This window comes from Carya illinoinensis, chromosome 12 (assembly GCF_018687715.1).
Source record: "Carya illinoinensis cultivar Pawnee chromosome 12, C.illinoinensisPawnee_v1, whole genome shotgun sequence".
NCBI lineage: Eukaryota > Viridiplantae > Streptophyta > Magnoliopsida > Fagales > Juglandaceae > Carya > Carya illinoinensis.
The window spans coordinates 28,973,312-28,993,271 of NC_056763.1; the positions used below are offsets into that span (position 1 = coordinate 28,973,312).

The 19,960-nt window shown below is 38.7% G+C and overlaps 2 protein-coding genes across 3 annotated transcripts; both read right to left on the bottom strand.

The window, feature by feature from the left end:
* Positions 1–888: 888 nt before the first annotated feature.
* Positions 889–2,691, bottom strand: LOC122289395. Its single transcript, XM_043096366.1, has one exon. The coding sequence runs from the start codon at positions 2,689–2,691 to the stop codon at positions 889–891; it is 1,803 nt and encodes a 600-aa protein (XP_042952300.1).
* Positions 2,692–10,617: 7,926 nt separating this feature from the next.
* LOC122290497 (probable ubiquitin-conjugating enzyme E2 26) lies at positions 10,618–17,922 on the bottom strand. Of its 2 annotated transcripts, XM_043098243.1 has the most exons (8): positions 17,731–17,922; positions 17,436–17,538; positions 14,738–14,878; positions 13,475–14,614; positions 13,229–13,292; positions 12,869–13,008; positions 12,465–12,776; positions 10,618–11,498 (listed from the first exon to the last, which is right to left on the bottom strand). In XM_043098243.1, exons 1-8 carry the CDS (start codon positions 17,763–17,765, stop codon positions 11,190–11,192), a joined length of 2,244 nt encoding a protein of 747 aa, XP_042954177.1. In that variant the 5' UTR covers positions 17,766–17,922; the 3' UTR covers positions 10,618–11,189. The 2 variants fall into 2 exon arrangements, with proteins under 2 accessions (XP_042954177.1, XP_042954178.1); XM_043098244.1 differs by lacking the exon at positions 17,436–17,538 and having other exon boundaries at positions 17,731–17,887.
* Between the last annotated feature and the right edge of the window lie 2,038 nt (positions 17,923–19,960).

Sequence of the window (19,960 nt, forward strand, 5' to 3'; positions counted from 1 at the left end):
AGTCCACTCGGGAGACGTGAATAATAATATTGATATGATCAGCAAGCTAATGTCTGCTTCAGGATCTATCTAACTCGAACCAACCATGCTAATTACAATTCGTTGATCAATATTTTCGTGTTGGTTTCCTTTGTTTGAAATTGAATAAATATCCTGATGGAAAATACTGCCATCGGCAATTTATATTCATGATTTATGTTATGAGTTGTAATACTAAACAGTCCTAGGTAGGGTGTGACACAAATTTATTTATTTATATTTCAAAAAGAGGGCGTGAGACTTACCCATTCTAAAATTACAAATATTATTTATCTTGTATTATATACAGGACCTAGCAACAGTTGTAGGGAAACGCTTCTCCATGATTTAATCTCCTAATTGAGTCTGAATGCATGAAAGAGGTTACTAGGTAGGGTAAAACTGATTCATCACAGACAGCACTAGAGTTATGCAGTCATACTCTCAGTGCCTTCCACTGAAAAAATAAATGGATCCTTAAAGAACACAAACAGAGAATCATTGAATCTGACCCTTGTTTGAAACAAAGCGCCCAACTACTAAACAAGCATTAATAGCATCGGTTCAATATTACCTGGATGTCAACATCCATTAAGAAAGCGATAAATTACAGGCGCAGTACTGATTCATAGAGATCATACTGCTAGCTGTTAAGTCCTAAATATAAATAATAAAATCTATAAAATCTATCTTTTCTCGTCGACTAAACTTATAAGACAATTGGTGCTTTCAGTATACAATGCTGAAAACTACTTATGAACGTGCACAAAATATGTAAAAAGCCACACGGATTGGGAATTGTTTATTATTTTTGTTTTGAAGGTAGAGGGCCAGGCTACTGTTTTGTAGTGTAAATATTTTCTCGGCAAATCAGGCATCACTGATCACTGGCACCTTCTCATATCCTGAATTCCATCCCTCTAGCAAACCACCGAACCGCTGCTGCAGGTAAACGATCAAGGCAAAAACCAAACCAACAAGTGGGATAATCACATCCCAAGCAGTGGAGTAAAAACCAGACGAAGGATCTGCATATATGTATGTCCCAGCATAATCGGGAGCATAGTTGTGGGCCCTGTAAACATCATATGCATGTGGTAGGAACCGGAGAAAAGTGTTTCCAATGTAGAATGAACAACACAGAGCACTCTTTGTTGAGTTCCAGAACATGTTGAGCAGTATTTGAGGCAAGAGAAAACCATCCAAGACCAAACCAGCATAAGATTTCAAGTCCTCCCAAAGAGAATGGGGTCGATGAGTTATAGGGGAAGCAGCAAACATCACAGGGTCATTATCATGATCTTCATCCCACCAGTTCATCGCCACAGCAATCAAGGCGCCCATCACGTATATTGGTAAAGCAACAAGGAAAGCTTTCTTCTCCACAACCCAAGTGCCCCTTTGATTCCCAGTGCTCCCTTTTGTTGACCATGTTTTTTGTAGAAGACGGAATTTTAATAACAAAGCTACCATTCCAGTGATTCTTACAATTACCTCATTTGCTTCGACCCATCCTCTGGTTTCAAGCCACATGTTCCTCCTTGGATTTCTCACGAACAGGGCTTCAAAGTTAAGCACGAGAGGTATTAACTGGCCAAAAGTAAGAATTGATAGCATGAAGGGAATCACATCCGGGTGCCTATTCACATGAAAGATTTGTAGTACCACAAAAACGCATGACAGTGTGCTGGATATAAGTGCCATCATAATCTCCACATCCATCCTCCAAATGGAAGATCCATCCTCGTAAAAATTATATGAACTCGAGTCTAAACGTTCAAAGTAAAGAGGATCAGATTTTTCCCTTGTGCTACTAATGCTTCCCTTGATGTAACCTGCCTTCTTTGAATTAACGGGAGGAAAATGAAATTTGACTAGAATCTCACAATCCCAAGAACCAGGTCTTGGTATTTGATTTTCTGAGCCAAGATTTCGGCAGCCTACCATACACATGTTTCCGGTTTCATCATCGTACGTGCCTTCAGCTAAAATCTCCAACACCTCGTATGATGTTGAAGATGTACTGTTGAAGGGAGAGATCCCAGTTGTTGAACTAAGGCCTATACTGCAGCTGATATTGACTGAGCCACGGCCGCTGGAACCTGCTGGCACTACAGAGCCTTCGGAGCTTGAGTAAAACTGATCGCCAATGGATATCGGAACTGAATCACCCCATGCAATACGACCTGTAGAAGTAGAATTTTTCACCGACATGTATAATCTCATGACATCAGAGTGCCCACTTGGGTATCTTTCCCTATTGGCTTTAGCAGGTTTCTCAGACTTGGGGCACAACTTCATGGCAGTATTAATTTTGGTATACTCATACTTCAAGTCAGGAACCCCAACCCTATTATTTCGAGAGCTTCGAAGCATGATCCTGTCGAAGTAACTCAACTCTTTCACGGTTTTGTTTGTCCAAACCTGCCCCGCAATGTCACTAGCATCTTTGATTGACCAGATTGCAGGAAACCTGAAGCTCAATCTTGTTGAACAATCACCCACACGGGCATTAGCAAAAGTTTCGTTGAAGCCCAAAAATCGGCAAGCAACAATACAAAGCTGATGCTCGCTCTCATCCCATGATCCCTCTCCAACCAGAGTCGTTTCGGGTTTGAAACTCGGGTAATAATGACCGTAGCTATCGTTGGAAAACTCCACCAGAACTCGCATCCTTTCTGTGTCCTCAGAGCACACAAATTCCATGCAAGGACACGATACGAGGCACATATCTGATGCCTGCATCAATGAATGGATTGCAACTCTTTGCAGAGTTGCATTCTGAGGCATATCTCAAATTAAATTGATTGACTGCCCTTGAGGTTATCGAACAGAACGTTCCTTTTGGAAGAGAACTAAGCGACAAACCTCGTGGACTCTCACTTACACCCGAACATCCTTTTCTGCCATTTGCAGAAACTGGAGCGTATTTGTAATTCACTTGAGGAAGTATTAACATGGAAATTGGTCCAAAATAGGCTGGATCGTTGGTAGAACTCAGACTCTCAAAAGTCCCAGTAATCAAACTAGTAATACTAGTTGAATTTGTGAGATTATCGAGTTTGAGAACAGCAGAAACGGTAAGCAAATTACCTTCTTCAGTGTAAGCATAAGCCGACCCAACCATACAAAGTTTCCCTTTTGATTTTGACCAGAATCCCTCCATTTCAAAACTTATCGAACTTCTGTCATAAGAGCTACTGTAAGTGATAGCTGTAGAATAATGATAGTATGAACGTCTGGAACACCTTGAATCTTTCTCGCAGTTGTACTTATTCGCGTTTTGAAAGGTTAAGCGCCCTTCAAACTTGAATAGGTCTGGGATATTAGTATCAAAGACAGCCAAGGTGCGAAGTAGGAAGGAGTTTGAGAAAGTCGATTGGTACACAAACGAGTTCGGGTTCGGGTTTAAAACTGGATCTCCACCAGTATAGTAGCCATCATGGGATCGAGCAATTGGAAAGTTTGGGAGCCGAACTTTATTATGGTGCGATCCATGGACGGTTGAAGAACAATGATCGTCGTAATTAGGGAGTTGAGTTAAGGAGGATGAGACAGAGTTCAAAGAGAAGGTGGTGTAAAAGAAGAAAAACAAGAGAAGCCTGTGCCATCTTTGTGAAGACGTGGTCATTGCAGAAGAGTTCATAGTCATTACTCTCAGCGATTCTTTCATGGGGTGAAAGAACAATGAACAAGAACAAGATCAGGAACAAGATCACGGCACCGATTGGAAAATACATACGCCGTGACAATCCCACAAAGTGTGCCACCCGCACAGATGGAGCTCGGATTTGCTTAGAAATCAATGCAGCACAGAAGCCGATCTCACATTTTTGGATTGGCATCCCTGGAATGCCAAAGAGCCGAAGACAGGAAATCATATACGAGACCTTGCCAGCCTACTGTTCGAAGTGCCGATGCCAAGGACACAATCAGAGGACCTGTCGGTATGGTAGTGATAAAAACCAAATTGTAAAAGGAGGGAAGACCTGGAAGAAGGTAACCGAAAAACCCAGCACTAAGGAGGGTAACGTGGATGGAGTTTTATCGTTGGAAGCGGCTGTGACTAATTCGGAAACTATGGATAAGTCGCTGGTACCGTTCGTTGGTGTTGTGATCGCTGAACAGGGAGAAACAAGCAAACAAGCTCCACGGGATCAGATGCAAGGTTCTGAGCAGCTGCAAGGTGGTTCGGAGAAGGAAGTTCTGAGGGAGGTAGTACCAGTGGGTACGTCCACGCCTGGGTGTAAGTTGACGTCTGGGTTGCGAATGAACGTCCATGAAAGCATGCAGAACAACTTGAATGGCGAATCGATGGGTCTTGAAGTTGCGATAAACGATTTGGGACACGGTGAAGCTGGGTTTAACTCTGAGGTTGAAGGTGAAGATGATCTGGCCCATGATGGGTCTGCCAGGGAACTGGAAAGGGGACTCGAGCGTGACCAGGTCGGCAATGACGCACTGTTAGCCGGAGAGGGGACTCAGAATCCAAAAGAAATGCCGGAACAAGGGGATGGATCGGGTCAGACTTTGGAGACTCAAGGAGAACTGGGTTTACAGCAAGGAGAACCTGCGAAACGCTATGAACCAGTCCGTGAAAGTGACGTCACCGGGAAAGACGCACAGTTGAAGCTTTGCGATGGGACTAGTCTGGGACGTGCACAGCGGGTTCGTGGGCAGCCACCAAACGCAGCTGAAATAGAGCCGAACTTGCAGGAAAATTGTGACGTTGTGCAAACTCTTCTCGAGAATGATGTGGGTCGAAAAGTCACGGAGGAAAGCATAGAAGCTTCATCGGACCACGAGCTCGACAGGGATGTTTTAAAAGGAGATATCAACAAAGAATATCTCACAGACTCGGAAAATCCGAGGATTTTAACGGGTCAGTTGAAAAAAAGGAGTTCCTCTAGGGTGGTAAGCCGTCCCTCCAAACTTAATTTATGATTCACCCTATATTATTTTGGAATATTAGGGGGTTGAGAACGTCCAAGTTGCGCTTGAAAAATATTCTAAAAAAATATAAGCCTAATGTTGTCGCTTTGGCGGAACCTTTTATGCGAGAGGAAAAAATCTCTATTATTTTGAGCCAATTGAGATTTGATTCCTTTGTCTCTAACGAAGCTCATGATGGTAAAATCTGGCTACTGTGGAATTCAGCAATCTCTATTCAATCTGTGGCATGCTCTAGCCAATTTCTGACAGTGAAAGCTGAGGAAAATGGGTTTAAGTTTCTCCTTACTATTGTGTATGCAAAATGCAATCAGTCAGAAAGGAAAATTCTTTGGGAGAATTTGGAGACTAGTAATATTGACAATCTCCCGTGGTTGCTTTGTGGCGATTTTAATATTATCAAGGATGACTCGGAAAGAATAGGAGGTCATCCCCGTCCCTTTTCTGCTATGGAAGATTTTAATCTCTGCATCCAAAATTGTGGGCTTCTTGACATGCGATCCCAAGGCCCAAAAATGACATGGTGCAACAATCAAAGCGGCTTGACTCGCTGCTGGGCAAGGTTAGACCGTTGTTTTATTGATTCGTCTTTTCTTAATTGTTTCCCTAACATTTTTTACCAGGTTTTGGCTCGCATTACCTCAGATCACTCCCCTTTATTAATTAATTTGGGCGAGGACCCTTTCAGGTATGGTCCAAATCCTTTTCGTTTCCATTATATGTGGACTGATCATCCAGACTTTTTTCGTCTTGTGGAGTCTGTGTGGAAACAAGAGGGGTTTGGCTTTGGGCTCTCTAAGTTATCTCTCAAATTAAAAAGACTCAAAGTGGCGTTAAGAGTATGGAACAAGAGTGTCTTTGGTAGTACTACTATAACTATTAATGAGCTAGAAAATCGTATTGAGCACCTGGATAATAAGCTTCAAGTTAGGTTTAATGAGGAGGACAATCGGGGTCTTATGGAGTCTAAACTGGATCTTGATATTTGGCTAAATAGAGAAAATACTCGTCTCTCTCACTTGGCTAAAAAAAGATGGTTAAAAGATGGTGATAATAATTCAAAATTTTTTCATACTTATCTGAATGCTAAAAATCAAAAACGGATTAATGTTATGAATCTGGCTGATGGTACTTCTTTATCTACCCCTTTTGATATTCATCAGGCTGCAGTTGATTACTTCAAAAACTTTTTGGGTCACAATGACGCTCGCTCTCTCCCTAATTTAGATGATCTTATTTCTCCCGTGATCTCTGATGCTGATAATTTCAATTTGTGTATTTCCCCTTCCCTTGAGGATATTAAAATTGCTCTTTTTAGCATCCCTATTGATAGTAGTCCTGGTCCGGATGGTTTTGGTTCCGGTTTCTTTCGTGCTTGCTGGGATCTTGTTCATGGTGATCTCTTAGAGGCTGTCTCTGATTTTTTTCTTAATAAGTCCCTTCCCTGTTTTTACTCTGCCTCACATATTGTTCTCATCCCTAAAACGGATAAGCCTTCAAGCTTCGATAAGTTCCGGCCTATTAGCCTGTGCTCGGTAATATACAAGATCTGCACCAAAATTTTAGTGGGCCGGATGACTACGTTACTTCCTAGGATGATATCTCAGGAACAAGCGGCTTTCATCCCTGGTCGGAGCATTTTTGAAAACATCAGCTTGACTCAAGAGATGGTCCACTCTCTCCATAAACCTACTAATGGTGGTAACATTATGGTGAAGCTTGATATGGCCAAGGCTTATGATAGAGTGGATTGGGACTTCCTTATACATGTCTTGGCTTCTTTTGGTTTTTCCCCTCAGATTTGTGCTCTGATCAAGGAATGTGTCTCTACTCCTTCGTATTCTGTCATGATGAATGGCACCCCCATGGGTTTCTTTAAAGGCGGTCGAGGTTTGAGACAAGGGGACCCCCTTTCGCCCTATTTGTTTATCATTATGCAAGAGGTACTCTCTCGTCTCCTTAAGAAATCCTTTGAATCTGGCAAAATTAGTCACTTTACTCAAGCTAGAGGCACCCCCCTTATATCCCACCTTATGTATGCTGATGACATAATTATTTTTGCTAATGGTGGAATGAGATCTATAAGAGGCTTGATGAAGACTCTGACCCTTTATGAAACCTGGTCTGGCCAAGCTCTTAATGAGGAAAAGAGTGCTGTCTTTTTCTCCAAAAGGATCTCGAGCTCAAGGAAACGCTCTATCTTACACTTTACTGGTTTCTCGGAAGGTTCCTTTCCCTTTAAGTATTTGGGCGTTCCTATTGTGGTCGGTAAACTAAAGGCTTCTGATTTCAGTGAGCTTCTGGGGAAAATTCAAAAGAAAATTGCTGGTTGGAAAATGAAACTGCTCTCAGCAGGTGGTAGGACCATTCTTCTTCGCCACGTTCTCTCGAGTATGGCTACTAACCTCTTAGATGTTCTACAAGTTCCAAAGACCGTCCTTAAGGCTTTAAACAAGCTCCTGAGTTCATTTTTTTGGGGAGAATCTCATGGTAAAGGTAAAAGAAAATGGATCTCTTGGAATCATATCTGTAAACCCATAGAAGAAGGGGGCTTGGGCATCAGGGACTTTGGGGATATTCAAAAGGCCTTACATTGGAAGTTGGCTTGGAGGCTCATCAAGGGCCAGTCTTTGTGGGCTGATTTTTTTAGAGGTAAGTATGCTAGGGGTACCCACTTATCCCTTGTGACCCCTACAAAGGGGACTCGCTTTTGGAAATCTGTGGCTAGTAATATTCAGGAGGTCTTATCTAACTCTAAATGGAGTGTTAGAGATGGGAATATTTCTTTTTGGTATGATAATTGGGCAAATGATTATCCCCTTTGTAGTCACTATCCGGTGATTGAAAATCCTTTACTGAAAATTAAAGATTGTCGTCTTGACAATGAATGGGATATTTCTCTCTTGGATCAGCTAGTGGGTCAACAAAAAGCCATCGAACTGTATCAGTACTTGGCTAGAAGAAAAGAGGGTGAGGATGTTTTAATCTGGTTGAAGGATGATGCTGGGAAGTTTACTACGAAAAGTGCTTGGGATTGTATAAGGGTTCAGGCTCCTCCTCTACCTTGGACCCATTGGATTTGGCATACTAATATCCCTAAGAGAATTTCTATTATGATGTGGAAGGCGTATTATAACTGTCTGAGTGTTGATGATCAGATTAAAAGAATTGGGATACCAACGGCTTCTAGATGTAATTGTTGTTCTCAAGGCCATACAGAAGACCTCAACCATGTCCTTTGCTCTGGTGATATCGCTAAAAAAATTTGGCGCCTAGCTGCCATAAATCTAGGTGTGCATATGGGCACCTTTCAAACTTGAAAAGAGCAAATCAATTTTTGGTTCCGGCGTGCTGGCAAATCTTCCCAATTGAGAATTGTTTTTGGCATTCTCCCTTCTATCATCTCCTGGAAACTTTGGGAATGGCGCTGTAAAGCTAGATTTGAGGCCAAGGAGGACACAATTGAATCGATTTGGTATGCTATTAAATTCTGGATCCGCAAAATTATGACTTTGTTCTTAAAATCCTCCAGCATTAATAATAAGGACATGGCAATCTTAAACCGTTTGGATATTCATACCTTACCTACTAGACCTAAAAAGGTCCAAGTGGTGAGATGGTTTCGCCCTAAACAGGGGTGGGTCAAGCTTAATATTGACGGCAGTAGCTTGGGAAATTCTGGCCCGGCTGGAGCAGGAGGAGTTATTCGTGACGAAGATGGAAAATTACTTGGGGCTTTTTCTGTGTTTTTGGGTCAGGGATCTAATAATTATGCAGAAATGAGAAGTCTTCTGGAAGGGATTCGTCGATGTCATCATCTTGGTTTTTACCGCATAAAGATTGAGTCCGACTCCCAACTTCTTGTAAACTGGATTACTAGAGGGAGCTGCAACATTTGGTATTTAGAAGAGTTCTGGGATGAGCTTCAAGACAATCTTTCTAATATGGAGTATACGATGAAACATGTTTTTCGAGAAGGAAATGCAGTGGCTGATTTTCTTGCCAAGCAGGGAGCTGGGGGACTTAACGCGGATTGGCTTGATGCTCATGATCTTCTGCCCAGCCCTCTTCGGGGACTCCTTCGCATGGATAGACTTGGTCTTCCTTACCTGCGAACCATGTAGTGCTCTCCCAGGTTTGTCTTTCTTTTTAGCTCTTTGTTTTACCCTCTGGTTTTTCTGTGCTTTTCTCTTGCAGGTTCTTGATCGTGTTTCTCTCGTTAGTTTGTGCTTTGGTCTGTCCTGTAATGTTTATGTGGCCATTATGGTTTTTGATGCCTGGGTTTTGGACTTATTGTATTTTTGTAACCCTCAGGCATCGGGTTGTTACCACGGTTTTCCTCCGCCAAAAGTGAGGACTTTTTAATAAAATTGGGGTACCGTCCTCTTTCCAAAAAAAAAACAAAAGTGTGTGAAGTCTGAACTACCTATGGTTTTTAAGGTTAATAGCTTTGAAACTTGACCCAATAATAGGGCCAAGGCCATGAATAGTACGTAGTTCCATGCAGTAATGAGGGACAGCTTGAATTTTGGAGACTAGGAGCAGTTCACCTTCAAATCTCATAATGGTTGGACAGGGACTACTGTTCTGGAATTGAAACAGGCCCTTCTACTCATTATTTCTCTACACCTGTTTTATTCTTATTAAATTAAAGAAATTATTCTCCTCACCATCAATATATCAAAAGTTTAGTAAGAGAAAATAAAATAAAAATAAAAATCATATATAATATATAATGTAGGAATGATGAATAGATTAAGGGCTTTCGAACGTAGGGAATCAGGATATCGGTTTAGGTGGCCATTAGGAATATTAGGGAAGTTTTGGACAATGATAAGTGCAAGAATAATGCAATAATCAAAATTTTCAAAAAATTATCAAGTTTTTCTTTCCTTTGAATTGTTGTGTTTTATACCCCTTGCTGATTGTCAAGAATTCACCAGACTAATTGATTTGTATTAGGGTGACAATAAATTATTTTAATTCTAGTGTCCCATCAGTTACAAAATATTAAAATTACACTACATCATCAATTCCCTAATAATTTATTTCAACGTGTCGAGGCACTGAAAACAATTAAAAAAAAAACAAGTATTTACACAACTTTGCTTTCATTGAATTAATTTCTAAGGACCACGCGTTCTTGACCTTTCGTTTCTTTTTTTTTTTTCTTTTTTTTAAGTTTCTATTTTGTATGGATAAGCTTGAGTGTTTCTCATCCCATAGGAAGTCATTAATGTCAGGCCAGCCTAGAAGTCTTCGCCAAACTTGGAAGAAAAGCTCGTCCACACTCCACAAGCAGTCAGAATTAAAAAGACAAAAAATGAAGAATAAGACTAGCTCAACGTTGACGAAGACCTGGCAATTTTGATTCCCCCAGCTACAGACCAAATAATACGTCGAGCAATAACTTACAAAGTCCAGTCATTTGACAACCACCACTCTGTTGTTTGCCCAATTTTCTCAACTAATTAGGTCTGTGAAACTGTGGTCATTCGTTTCATGAACTGTTTTCAGTACCTAATCCAGGCTTCCACATGCACCCCACACCATATCTCCCACATACATTACATTATAAGTGAGCATCATGGTAGATATCAGAAAAATAATAGTAAGGATGTTTTAATTTCTTTACAATTGAATCATAAATTTGTCACGGTGCCAACGACGGTGTAATTTAAGTACGCTCCATGAGATGAGCCAAGTTCCTCATTGAGGTTAGATGTTTAACATACAAGACTTAGCAACTAAACAAGTAAAGAGTTTTTAAGAGCTAAGTTGTAAAACCCAACAAAGAAAAGTGACACATGTGAAAGGAATGTAGTCAATTAAGTAAGGCCAACGACACCTTCTCTTAAAAATTGGACTGCTTCAACGATCCCATCCATATCTAGAAATATGTCCATGATCTTTTTAGGTGTACCCTCGGGGTATAAAATATAAGAAGTTGAGGATTGAAGTCTATTCAAGATGAAAACCGAAATCTATAAGTAACTTAGTAAACTTACAGGGGAATCCGGCTTCATCCCAATTTAATTAGTCCGTCTCTGTAAGCCCATCCATATCTGCAGCTATATACAGCACCCAAAATTATGTCCTCAACCCGAAGGTACGAATGTAGATACTCTTTAATTTAACTCCATAGTCTTCAAAATAAAATCAGAAGCCTAAGTCGCATGTCATGGATGTAAAACAGTTTGTTTCACGCCTCAATTAGTCTTTCACAAAGAAAAGGCTCGTGCTGCAGCCTTAGGCATCTCAGAGTCCTGCTTGTTCCCATTCTTTGCAGTTGAAAGGAATTTCTCACAGTCCTCGGCCCCAATTTTGGTAAATGCTTTCACAAGCATATCCACATACCCGGCCAAAACAGTCTTAAACCCTCTTGAGCAGCTCTTGTCACTAACATCAACATCCTGCACCCCACCCTTGACCAAGCATCCTACTTGAGCACCATCCATATATGCTTTACATGCCACCAGAATATCATGTGCACGATTGCAGAAATGTCCCAGAACAAAGTCCGAAAAAGGCTGCATAACACATGACATTGGATTAGATGCTGAACCTTCAGAGGGAAGAAACGAGGATGTGCCTAAAATGCCCTCCCCACTCAAGCATACACAATTCGTATAAACCTAGTATGAACCGTATCATTTCCCATCAAGAACTATTGAAATAGTGCACAGAGGACAGAATTAATGCATATCCTGAAGCACACTAGAGTCAGGACGACAGTTAACAGAGTACTTTTTTATTGCCAATGGTGGCAATGCAGCAAAACAATAAGAGAAGATAATCGTGAAGCCCTTCCGTGCTTAAAAAAAAAAAAGAGACAACCTTTGATGTAATATCAGTTGCTTACTCTGTTTTTAACTCGAATTCAAAACAATGAAGGTTACAATTGAAGCCCCTTTAATCATTCTAAAAGGCTTGAAATTCTTCTCCCTCTCAAGCATTAAGGGATCCCATCCACCACCTACCGGTATTACAATATCAATGGCATTCCTAGACAAATACATTCCTTTTCCTATTTTCATAACAATTAACAAGGTACCTTTAGAAAAATCATAATACTTAAATAGGCATATGAGATATAGCTGGAATTTCAGGTGAGAATGCTGGAGAGAGAAAAGAACAATGTGCCCAAGCATGTCATTGGGTATAAAGAGTCCATTGAATGCATTGTCAAAAAGATTCATAAAAGCAAATTAAATAGGAAAATTTGAACCATCAATCCCCTGAAACTCTTCTTCTCAAAGTTCTTATGCACAGAACTTGGTTGTTGGCTAGGACTTCAGGAAATTTACCATTTCATTGAACAAAAAAGATATCAGGAATTTTCATGATTGATGTACTGGACCGTGATGATAGAAATTGAGTTAGACAGCCAGCCAAGGATGTCATAAAAATTTTCTTGGAATTTAAAATTATCAAATGAATGGTACCATACTCAAAATATGAAAAGACTGAACAAGGAATGATCAATGGAATCCAACCTTTGGTGGCCTCCTCATTGTGTAAATCATTGTCCTCAATGAGAGGATAAACACTTCCTCATTGTAATGCTGGGACCTCATTTCACCAGAGTCTGAGCCACTCATATGTGCATAGCCAGGCTCATTAAAATAGGGCTTTGCATTCAAGATCAACCCTTGTGTGGAGACAAGAACTTGTAGTATAGTTGAGACACCCGGTATCCACTTCTCGTTCTTGTTTCCAGACCATGTGTTAAGAAGACTGAGGCATACTTTCCCGCAATTGTACAAATTAGGATTCAGTCGAAGGCCACCAGAGTGGTAGTAGACATGCTGACAGAAGCAAGTTCCTCAGTTGTATAACCTGCAATCTAAAACTAGAAGTACAAAAACAATGCCACAAATTTAAAGCCTCAATCACATACCGGTGGTACATTAGGATAGCCACTGGGGAAGAAGAAATCAAAGAAGAATAGACCATCATGGTAGGGAGTGCCTTCTGCTCCGATGATGACAGCCCGCAGAAGATCCATCCTTGTTTCGTAAACCCTAACAAATATTGTATCTGTTGAAAGGATAAAAAGGTGCATTAACAAAAGGGGGGAAAACAAATGTGGATTGGTGGGGAGGGGTGGCAGACACTAAATACATCCCACAATATATTTTATTTTTTAATTGCAAAGTAAGCTTTCAGGGTCTCACCAACAAATTTACATCAGGGTGTTTCGTAAAAGTCAAGGCTATGTGTTGGGACATAAACATAAATAGAAAGTGTGAAAGCTCACCAGGTAAATCCTTCTCCAGGATCTTCCACTCCTCCTGAATCCTCTTTGCCCAATTCTTTGACGACTGCAAGGAAGAGGGTGACAAAAACCTAAATTACATAGGTTTAAAACTAGATATTGACTAGGTGACAAAGCAGGTGACTAGGGTTTTTTTTTTTTTTTAAATGTAGAAATTAAAAAAAAAAAAAAAACTAGATATTGAAAAAAGAAGTACACAATGCATCTTTTAAACCTTAACCTAGTCACCTGCTTCATGGAGGAACCATGACCAGAATAGTGATGGTCTGAGTGATCTTCAACAGTATCAAATTGTTTAAAAAGCTGGAACTTTCTGAAATTTTCATCTTTGTCCCCGACAGAGATTGCCTCAACGGTAAATGCTGAATTACCATCAGCAATATTAGACTGATTTTGGATAAAATTCGGAACCCAGGGGTTATCTGCCACTTCTTCAGGAGAATTTAAACCATGAAATGGAACATAAAACCCGGAATAGGCTGCATGGTTGGTAAAAGAAGGCTTCATGATTTTAGTTTTTAAAGCATCCTGCCACCAGGGTGTAGATGGTTCGACCCCAGGAGGTTGATTCGATGCATCCCCATGGACTGTGAACATTGGATAATGTGAAGTACTTGTACCAACTTGCGTCTTTACCATCTCGGGCGTATAATGTCCCCAAATAGATGAGTCAACTCCAGGAGGGAGTAATTGGTTAAACTGATTTACATAACTATAATTACTTGAATTGCTTGAAGCAAGTGGCTTCTTCTTGCCTTTGAAAGCCTCCAAAAACCAGCGTGGTTTAGATTCTTTCCCAGATGGGAGATTCAGAGCACTTCCTCTATGCGTCAAAGTAGATGATTTCTTTTTATCAGAGGAAACTAGTGGCTGATTCCGAGGTGAAGACAGATCCATTTCAGGAGGGTGAACCATGGAATCCATCTTGGTTTGCACACCTGAACTGTGCACGGAAATTGGCTTCCTGTTGATGTGAACAGGCTTTGCTGGCAATGAAGACCTTGATGCTATCTCAGTGGTACCAGCAGAATCCAAGTGGATTTGAGCTCCCGTAGAGTGTGAAGTACCTCCAGTAATTGGCTTTTTCTTATGTTGAGCAAAATATGGCAACCAAGGAATAGGTGCCTCTATTCCAGGAGGAATATTCATGCTATCAAAGTGGGCTTGCACAATGGCATACTCATCAACATCCATAAAATCATCAACATAAACATCATTATTTTCATCATAAGATAGATCAGAACCATGACTGTCAAGGTTGATTATATTATGCAACACAGGGGAAAAACTCTCTGGAGATTCAGCCCCATTCACTGGATCAAGGGTTTCCACACCAGAAGCACCTAAAAGATAATTGACCAAAGCTTCCTGATAAATAAAATTAATACAAAACAAATCAGAAGAATAATCAGATAATGAATTGCTATCTGGGGTGTTTGTTGTATTAATGAGAGTCACGAAGCAACTGCTAGAACATATTTAATCACAAACCTTGGCTTGATGATCATCAGAACCATGAGAAACATCTTCTATTGCTTTCCCTTTGTTACTTGCATCAAATTTTTCATTACCGAACATGACATCAGAAGAATCTAGATCTTTGTCTATATCAATCACATCATGCAGAATAACCTAGAAAAGTACAAGAAGATTTCCTTAGCTTCATTAAGTGATAATGACATAAAATCTATAAAAATGACAGAGTTAAAACTCAAATCATATAAGCCAACAAGCATATTTTAACTCTGCACAAAGATTCTAGATCTATCTTATTCCATCTGTCTCAGAGCGTACAACAAGACAGAAAATGAAGTCAAGCAAGAACAGAAAGGGAGGAAAAAGCAGACTCACTTCCCTATAAGCATTTGACCGAGGCGAAATAAATTCCAAAAGAAAGATTTCACAGCCACACGCATCTATTATGTAAAAAAAATATGAAGGTCAGGACGGCATATTTTGAGCCTTTCCGAAGTCTTCACACAGTATCTGTGATGTCTAAGTCAGCATCTTAGATACAAGATTTCATACTTTAACATCTTTTTTTTTATAACTAAAAATATTATCTATATCAATAGGAGTAACCAAGTACACTGGACTTATACAAGAAAACACCTAGCCCATCCTAGAGAGCCCGTGAAACACTACCCAAAAACTCCAAGCCCAAATTAGAAAGGAACACACCTCCCAAACCCCAGCCCCTTGTTCCCCATAGAACTAATCCTCTACTCGAAAAACCCACTATGAGAACATCTTCACAATGCCCTCCCTCTAGTCTTCCCTTGACTTGAGTTACCTCCCTTAGCATCGTAGTTGATTGCCCATGAAAAACACTATAACTCCCTACTTTTATTAAAATGTGATTTGGTTTCACGTGCGTGGCTCGCCTCAACTGCAGTGAGTAGTGCTTTAATTTCGTCTTCATATCCTCCGTGTGTAAGCCCCAAAATTTGCTGAAACCCGTTAACTTTATTCAGAACCCAATCCGATGTTGACCCCGCTATACCGTTTAACAGAAAAAGAGAAACCAGGTAAACAACATTATCCCCAGACACAATACCCAACTGCACTCCTGACTCTAAACCTTCCTCCACACAAGGCACCAACGGCCTTCCCACCATATGGTTGCTCGACAACAATATGGATGTTGTCCATTGTTTCTGTCACCATTACAAGTTCCTCCCCTCCATCAACATTGCTTGTATGTACTCCACCCCCCGATGATCCTTGTCGTGCCACTTTGTCAAACCTTACTGCTCCCTCAGGCTTTAAACATCTTAAATCTGCATTCTCCACCTTTTTAATTTGTCAATTGGCAACAAATCTATCAACAAAGTGCCAAGTGCAGTTCCAAAGCAGATGGTTCCGACACCAAAACTGACAATAGAGTAGCCAGACATGCATCACTACATGCATCCTAAAGTTAGTTAATGTCGTTCCAAAGATCAAAACAATGTACCCTGGTCCTGTATTGTGCAGTAAATACATACAACTACTAGAAGTAATTCCATTTAGAGCATAACCAAATGGGGAAATATACAGGAAACAAACTCTCCTTTGAGATAAAAATAAATGTTTTCAATTCAAGGTCTAGATATACAATGGACAAGTGGGCATAAATAGTTAGAAGTGTGCCTTGCGAAACAAATGGTCCTACTTCCCAATTTTTGAGAGAATGCTGTGATACACCTTTTTAATAAGTGATAAGGGTATGTGGTGTATGTGATCCCACATTGCTTGGGAAGGTTGAAGTTATTGCACTTTATAATGTTCCAATGGGACTCCAATTGTATCAATGACTAGTCCTTTTAAGGTATAGGCCATGTGGCTTGGGCCCTCTATTGGAACATTATAAACAACAAGAACTTCACATTTCCAAGCAATGTGGGATCTCATACACTACCGACCCTGTCACTTATCTACAACGGCAAAGCCTTGGAAGGAAAAAAATGTGTGGCAATGAAAAGACGCAACAAAAGGATGATGTACAGAAACACGAAAGTTAAATGCCCATTTCGTTGTTCCTCAAATCTGGTTTACTACCTCAATGGCTTGATATAATTTGTTGTTGGTAAGTGACAACTAAATATAAAATCTATGTCGGATAATATAAGCATACAGTGAATAATCATATTAATATATCACTCTTCTTTGATTTATAAGAAGACTCACCATTTACAATACCTCTACTCGTCAATTCGTTACACTGCCACCAAACTTTTTTAATGATAATTTCTAACACAAACAGAAAACAGAAAAGACACCGAAAATTTTAGCGTAAAAACAACCCTAAAACAGGAAATTAACTAGATTAGACACTTTCAGTCCCCAATGTTGCAAAAGCAAGCAATATTCTACACTGCCCTAATAAAGACGCACTCAACTTTTAAAAAAATAAAACGACTCCTCAACAATTTCAAGCGATTTAAAACTATTTGCAGCACGACTAGCTAACAACGCCACGTCGTAGTATAAACACTAATTCAAGTAGGAGAATTCAGCAGTCCGGAGGGTGCGATCAACAACCCAAACGAAAAACTGATAGTTAGGAAATTTAAAAGCCACTTAAAAGAAGCGAATTTTCTAGGATTCATTTATGCGTAGGAATTAAGGCACGTGATGAAGCCAAAATAGAAGAGGAATAAATTCAGAGAATCGAGTTGAAAAGGAAAAGAATTTTGATTGTTTAGACCTCTTTTTCTCTGAACAATTTGTAAGGTCGGAAAATCGTCGGCGGGATTTCGACGACTTCGGGGTCCATGAACAAAGAGCCGTTTTCGGAAAACACTCGTTTCCTGTATGGAGAGAGAGAAAGTGAAGGAAAATGAGAGAAATTTGGTTAAGACGTATGATATGTGTGCGAGAGAGAGAGAGGGGAGAGAGTGTGCGTCTGTTTTATATATATATTAAAAAAAGTGGAAAGAAAGAAAGTGAAGAGAGTCGGACACAGACTGAAGAGACTTGAAAATATGGAGGAAGGTATTTACATGGCGGCGGCGGCGGCTGAATCGGTCGGCTTCATATAGAGAAAAGAAAGATCAAAAGGCTCGCTGCAGAATCGATGATGGCTTAGCGACTAGGACGGCTTTTGGTTCGCCTCAGCTCCCTGGATTTTCTGTTTGGAGAGAGAGAAACGTTTCTTTTGGCTTTCTGGCTTCGCGCCTTTGACGAAGCACATCAGCATAAGATATCATATAGAACTGCCCACTTACATTTAAGATTTCAAATAAATAATAATAATAATTAAATATTTAAGATTTTGTAGAATTTAAATTTTTATTTAGATTTGATTAAAATTCATATCTTTGTTTCAAATATGATCTAAAAATAAGGGTTTTTAAATTTAGAATACCCAAATCCAGATTCCACTCTTTAAATTCATATATCCAAATGCACCATAAAAGTTTCCATGTTACCATTATTAGATAATTGTATCAATTCTCAGCCATTTCAGCTAAATTGCTCACAAAATAAAAAACCATATCACCTAAATTGTCTTTAACATAATTGATTGAAACTGTCAGCATTCATATAATATCACAAGGGTGCTTTTAGAGCTACCATGGGGCTCCTGCTAGATTAATTTTTTTTATTTTAATTTTTACATCATTTTTAATATTTAAAAAAATAAAAAAAAATTTATAATAATATTAAAAAATATTTTCTTAATCACTTAAAAAAAAATTTGAGAGCGGAAACCCTCAGTAGGATCCCTAGCTTTATTCGTATCACAATTGATGTCTAAATGGCACAAATCTTATCATTATTAATAACTATTTATATCAATTTTTATATAATTTGACGTAAGCAAGTTTATTGATTAAAAATATTTGAGAAGTACTACACAGATAAAATAATTATATAAAATAAATTTACAAACTGATATAATTTAATATCATTCGTTATATTTATTTTATTATAAAGATAATTTTATAATGCAACCTATCACATCAAAATAAATTATTTTATAAATTTATTTTTGTATAATTATTTTATATTTAAAATATTTTCAAAATATTTTAATAAAATGGAAACCCATAATTTTAACGTTATTTTCATCCTTAATTTGACATTTTAACATTGAAAATTGAAGGTGGGTGGGTCGGTGGAAAGTATGTAGGCTGGAAGATCAGTGGCGAGGAGGCTACAGCGGTTCGAAGCCCAAACGTGGGTAGCAAGCAAATATGGACGGTTGGACCGTATACATGGGCCATGGCCTCTCCGCCGTTGGATGATTTCCCAACTATAAAGAGCGCTAAGGTCACTCTCATGCAGCGTACTGGGCCCACTGCCTCATTTGACCTCTGTGGAATGTCCACGTGGCTCTTTTGAAATTAGACGAGGATTTAAGATTTTTTTTTTTTCGAATTTAGTAATATTTTTTTAATAAAGAGGTGGGATCGTGGGTTTTCAAATTCGGATTTTTTATTTAAAAAATCACATTCTATATTATCAAGTCATAAGACTTTTAGAATGGTAAATACTATTTATAAATTTATATTTTAAATTAAATTATATAAATAAATAATGTATAATATAAAAGTCTTAAAATAACAATACTTAAATAAAGAATTATGAAAACCATATCATTAAGTTATCTTACACTTCCACATGAAATATTTATAGCCTTGCAACAAACCATAAAGATTGTTTCAGCCTATTTTTTCTCTAGTAGTGATATTTTAATTTTATATATTTTTTAAATCAAATTATATCATATAAACACTTTATTTTAATAGATAAATTTTTGAATTGGAATTCTTCTTTTACAAACTTGATTTGAGGCGAGGTTAATGGTAAGTTGAGAATTTGAACCAAATTATACATATCTTTTGTCGACTTTAATGGACAAACAATTTAGCAAGAGTTTTTCTTTTTTTAAATATGAATGGGCGCCCCTTCACCCTTAATAATTAAGAATGAGTTAAAAGAATAAAAGTCTTGAAACCAATTAAAAAGTTAAAACGATTGTTTGGAAATAGAGATAGTTTCATTTCATTCGAATCATCTCAATATTTTTTATCTAATTTTATTCTCAAATATTACTTAAATATAAGTATTTTTTAATTTCAAATTTTAAATTTTTTTCATTTGACCATTACTTAATCATTACAACATTTTTAAATTTTCAAGCAAAACATAAAAAAAATTTAATATTTTCAAATTTCAAAACAAACCCCAATAAAACATATTATCTAAAATAATTTCATTATTATT

Excerpts from the sequence above, each read along its gene's own strand:
- LOC122289395 (XM_043096366.1), bottom strand. The coding sequence starts at position 2,691 with ATGCGAGTTCTGGTGGAGTTTTCCAACGATAGCTACGGTCATTATTAC.
- LOC122290497 (XM_043098243.1), bottom strand. The coding sequence starts at position 17,765 with ATGAAGCCGACCGATTCAGCCGCCGCCGCCGCCAT. Across the intron at positions 17,539-17,730 it reads TCAGCCGCCGCCGCCGCCAT|GAAACGAGTGTTTTCCGAAA; the intron begins GTAAATACCTTC and ends CTCTCCATACAG. Across the intron at positions 14,615-14,737 it reads CTGATGATCATCAAGCCAAG|GAAGCTTTGGTCAATTATCT; the intron begins GTTTGTGATTAA and ends TTTATTTATCAG.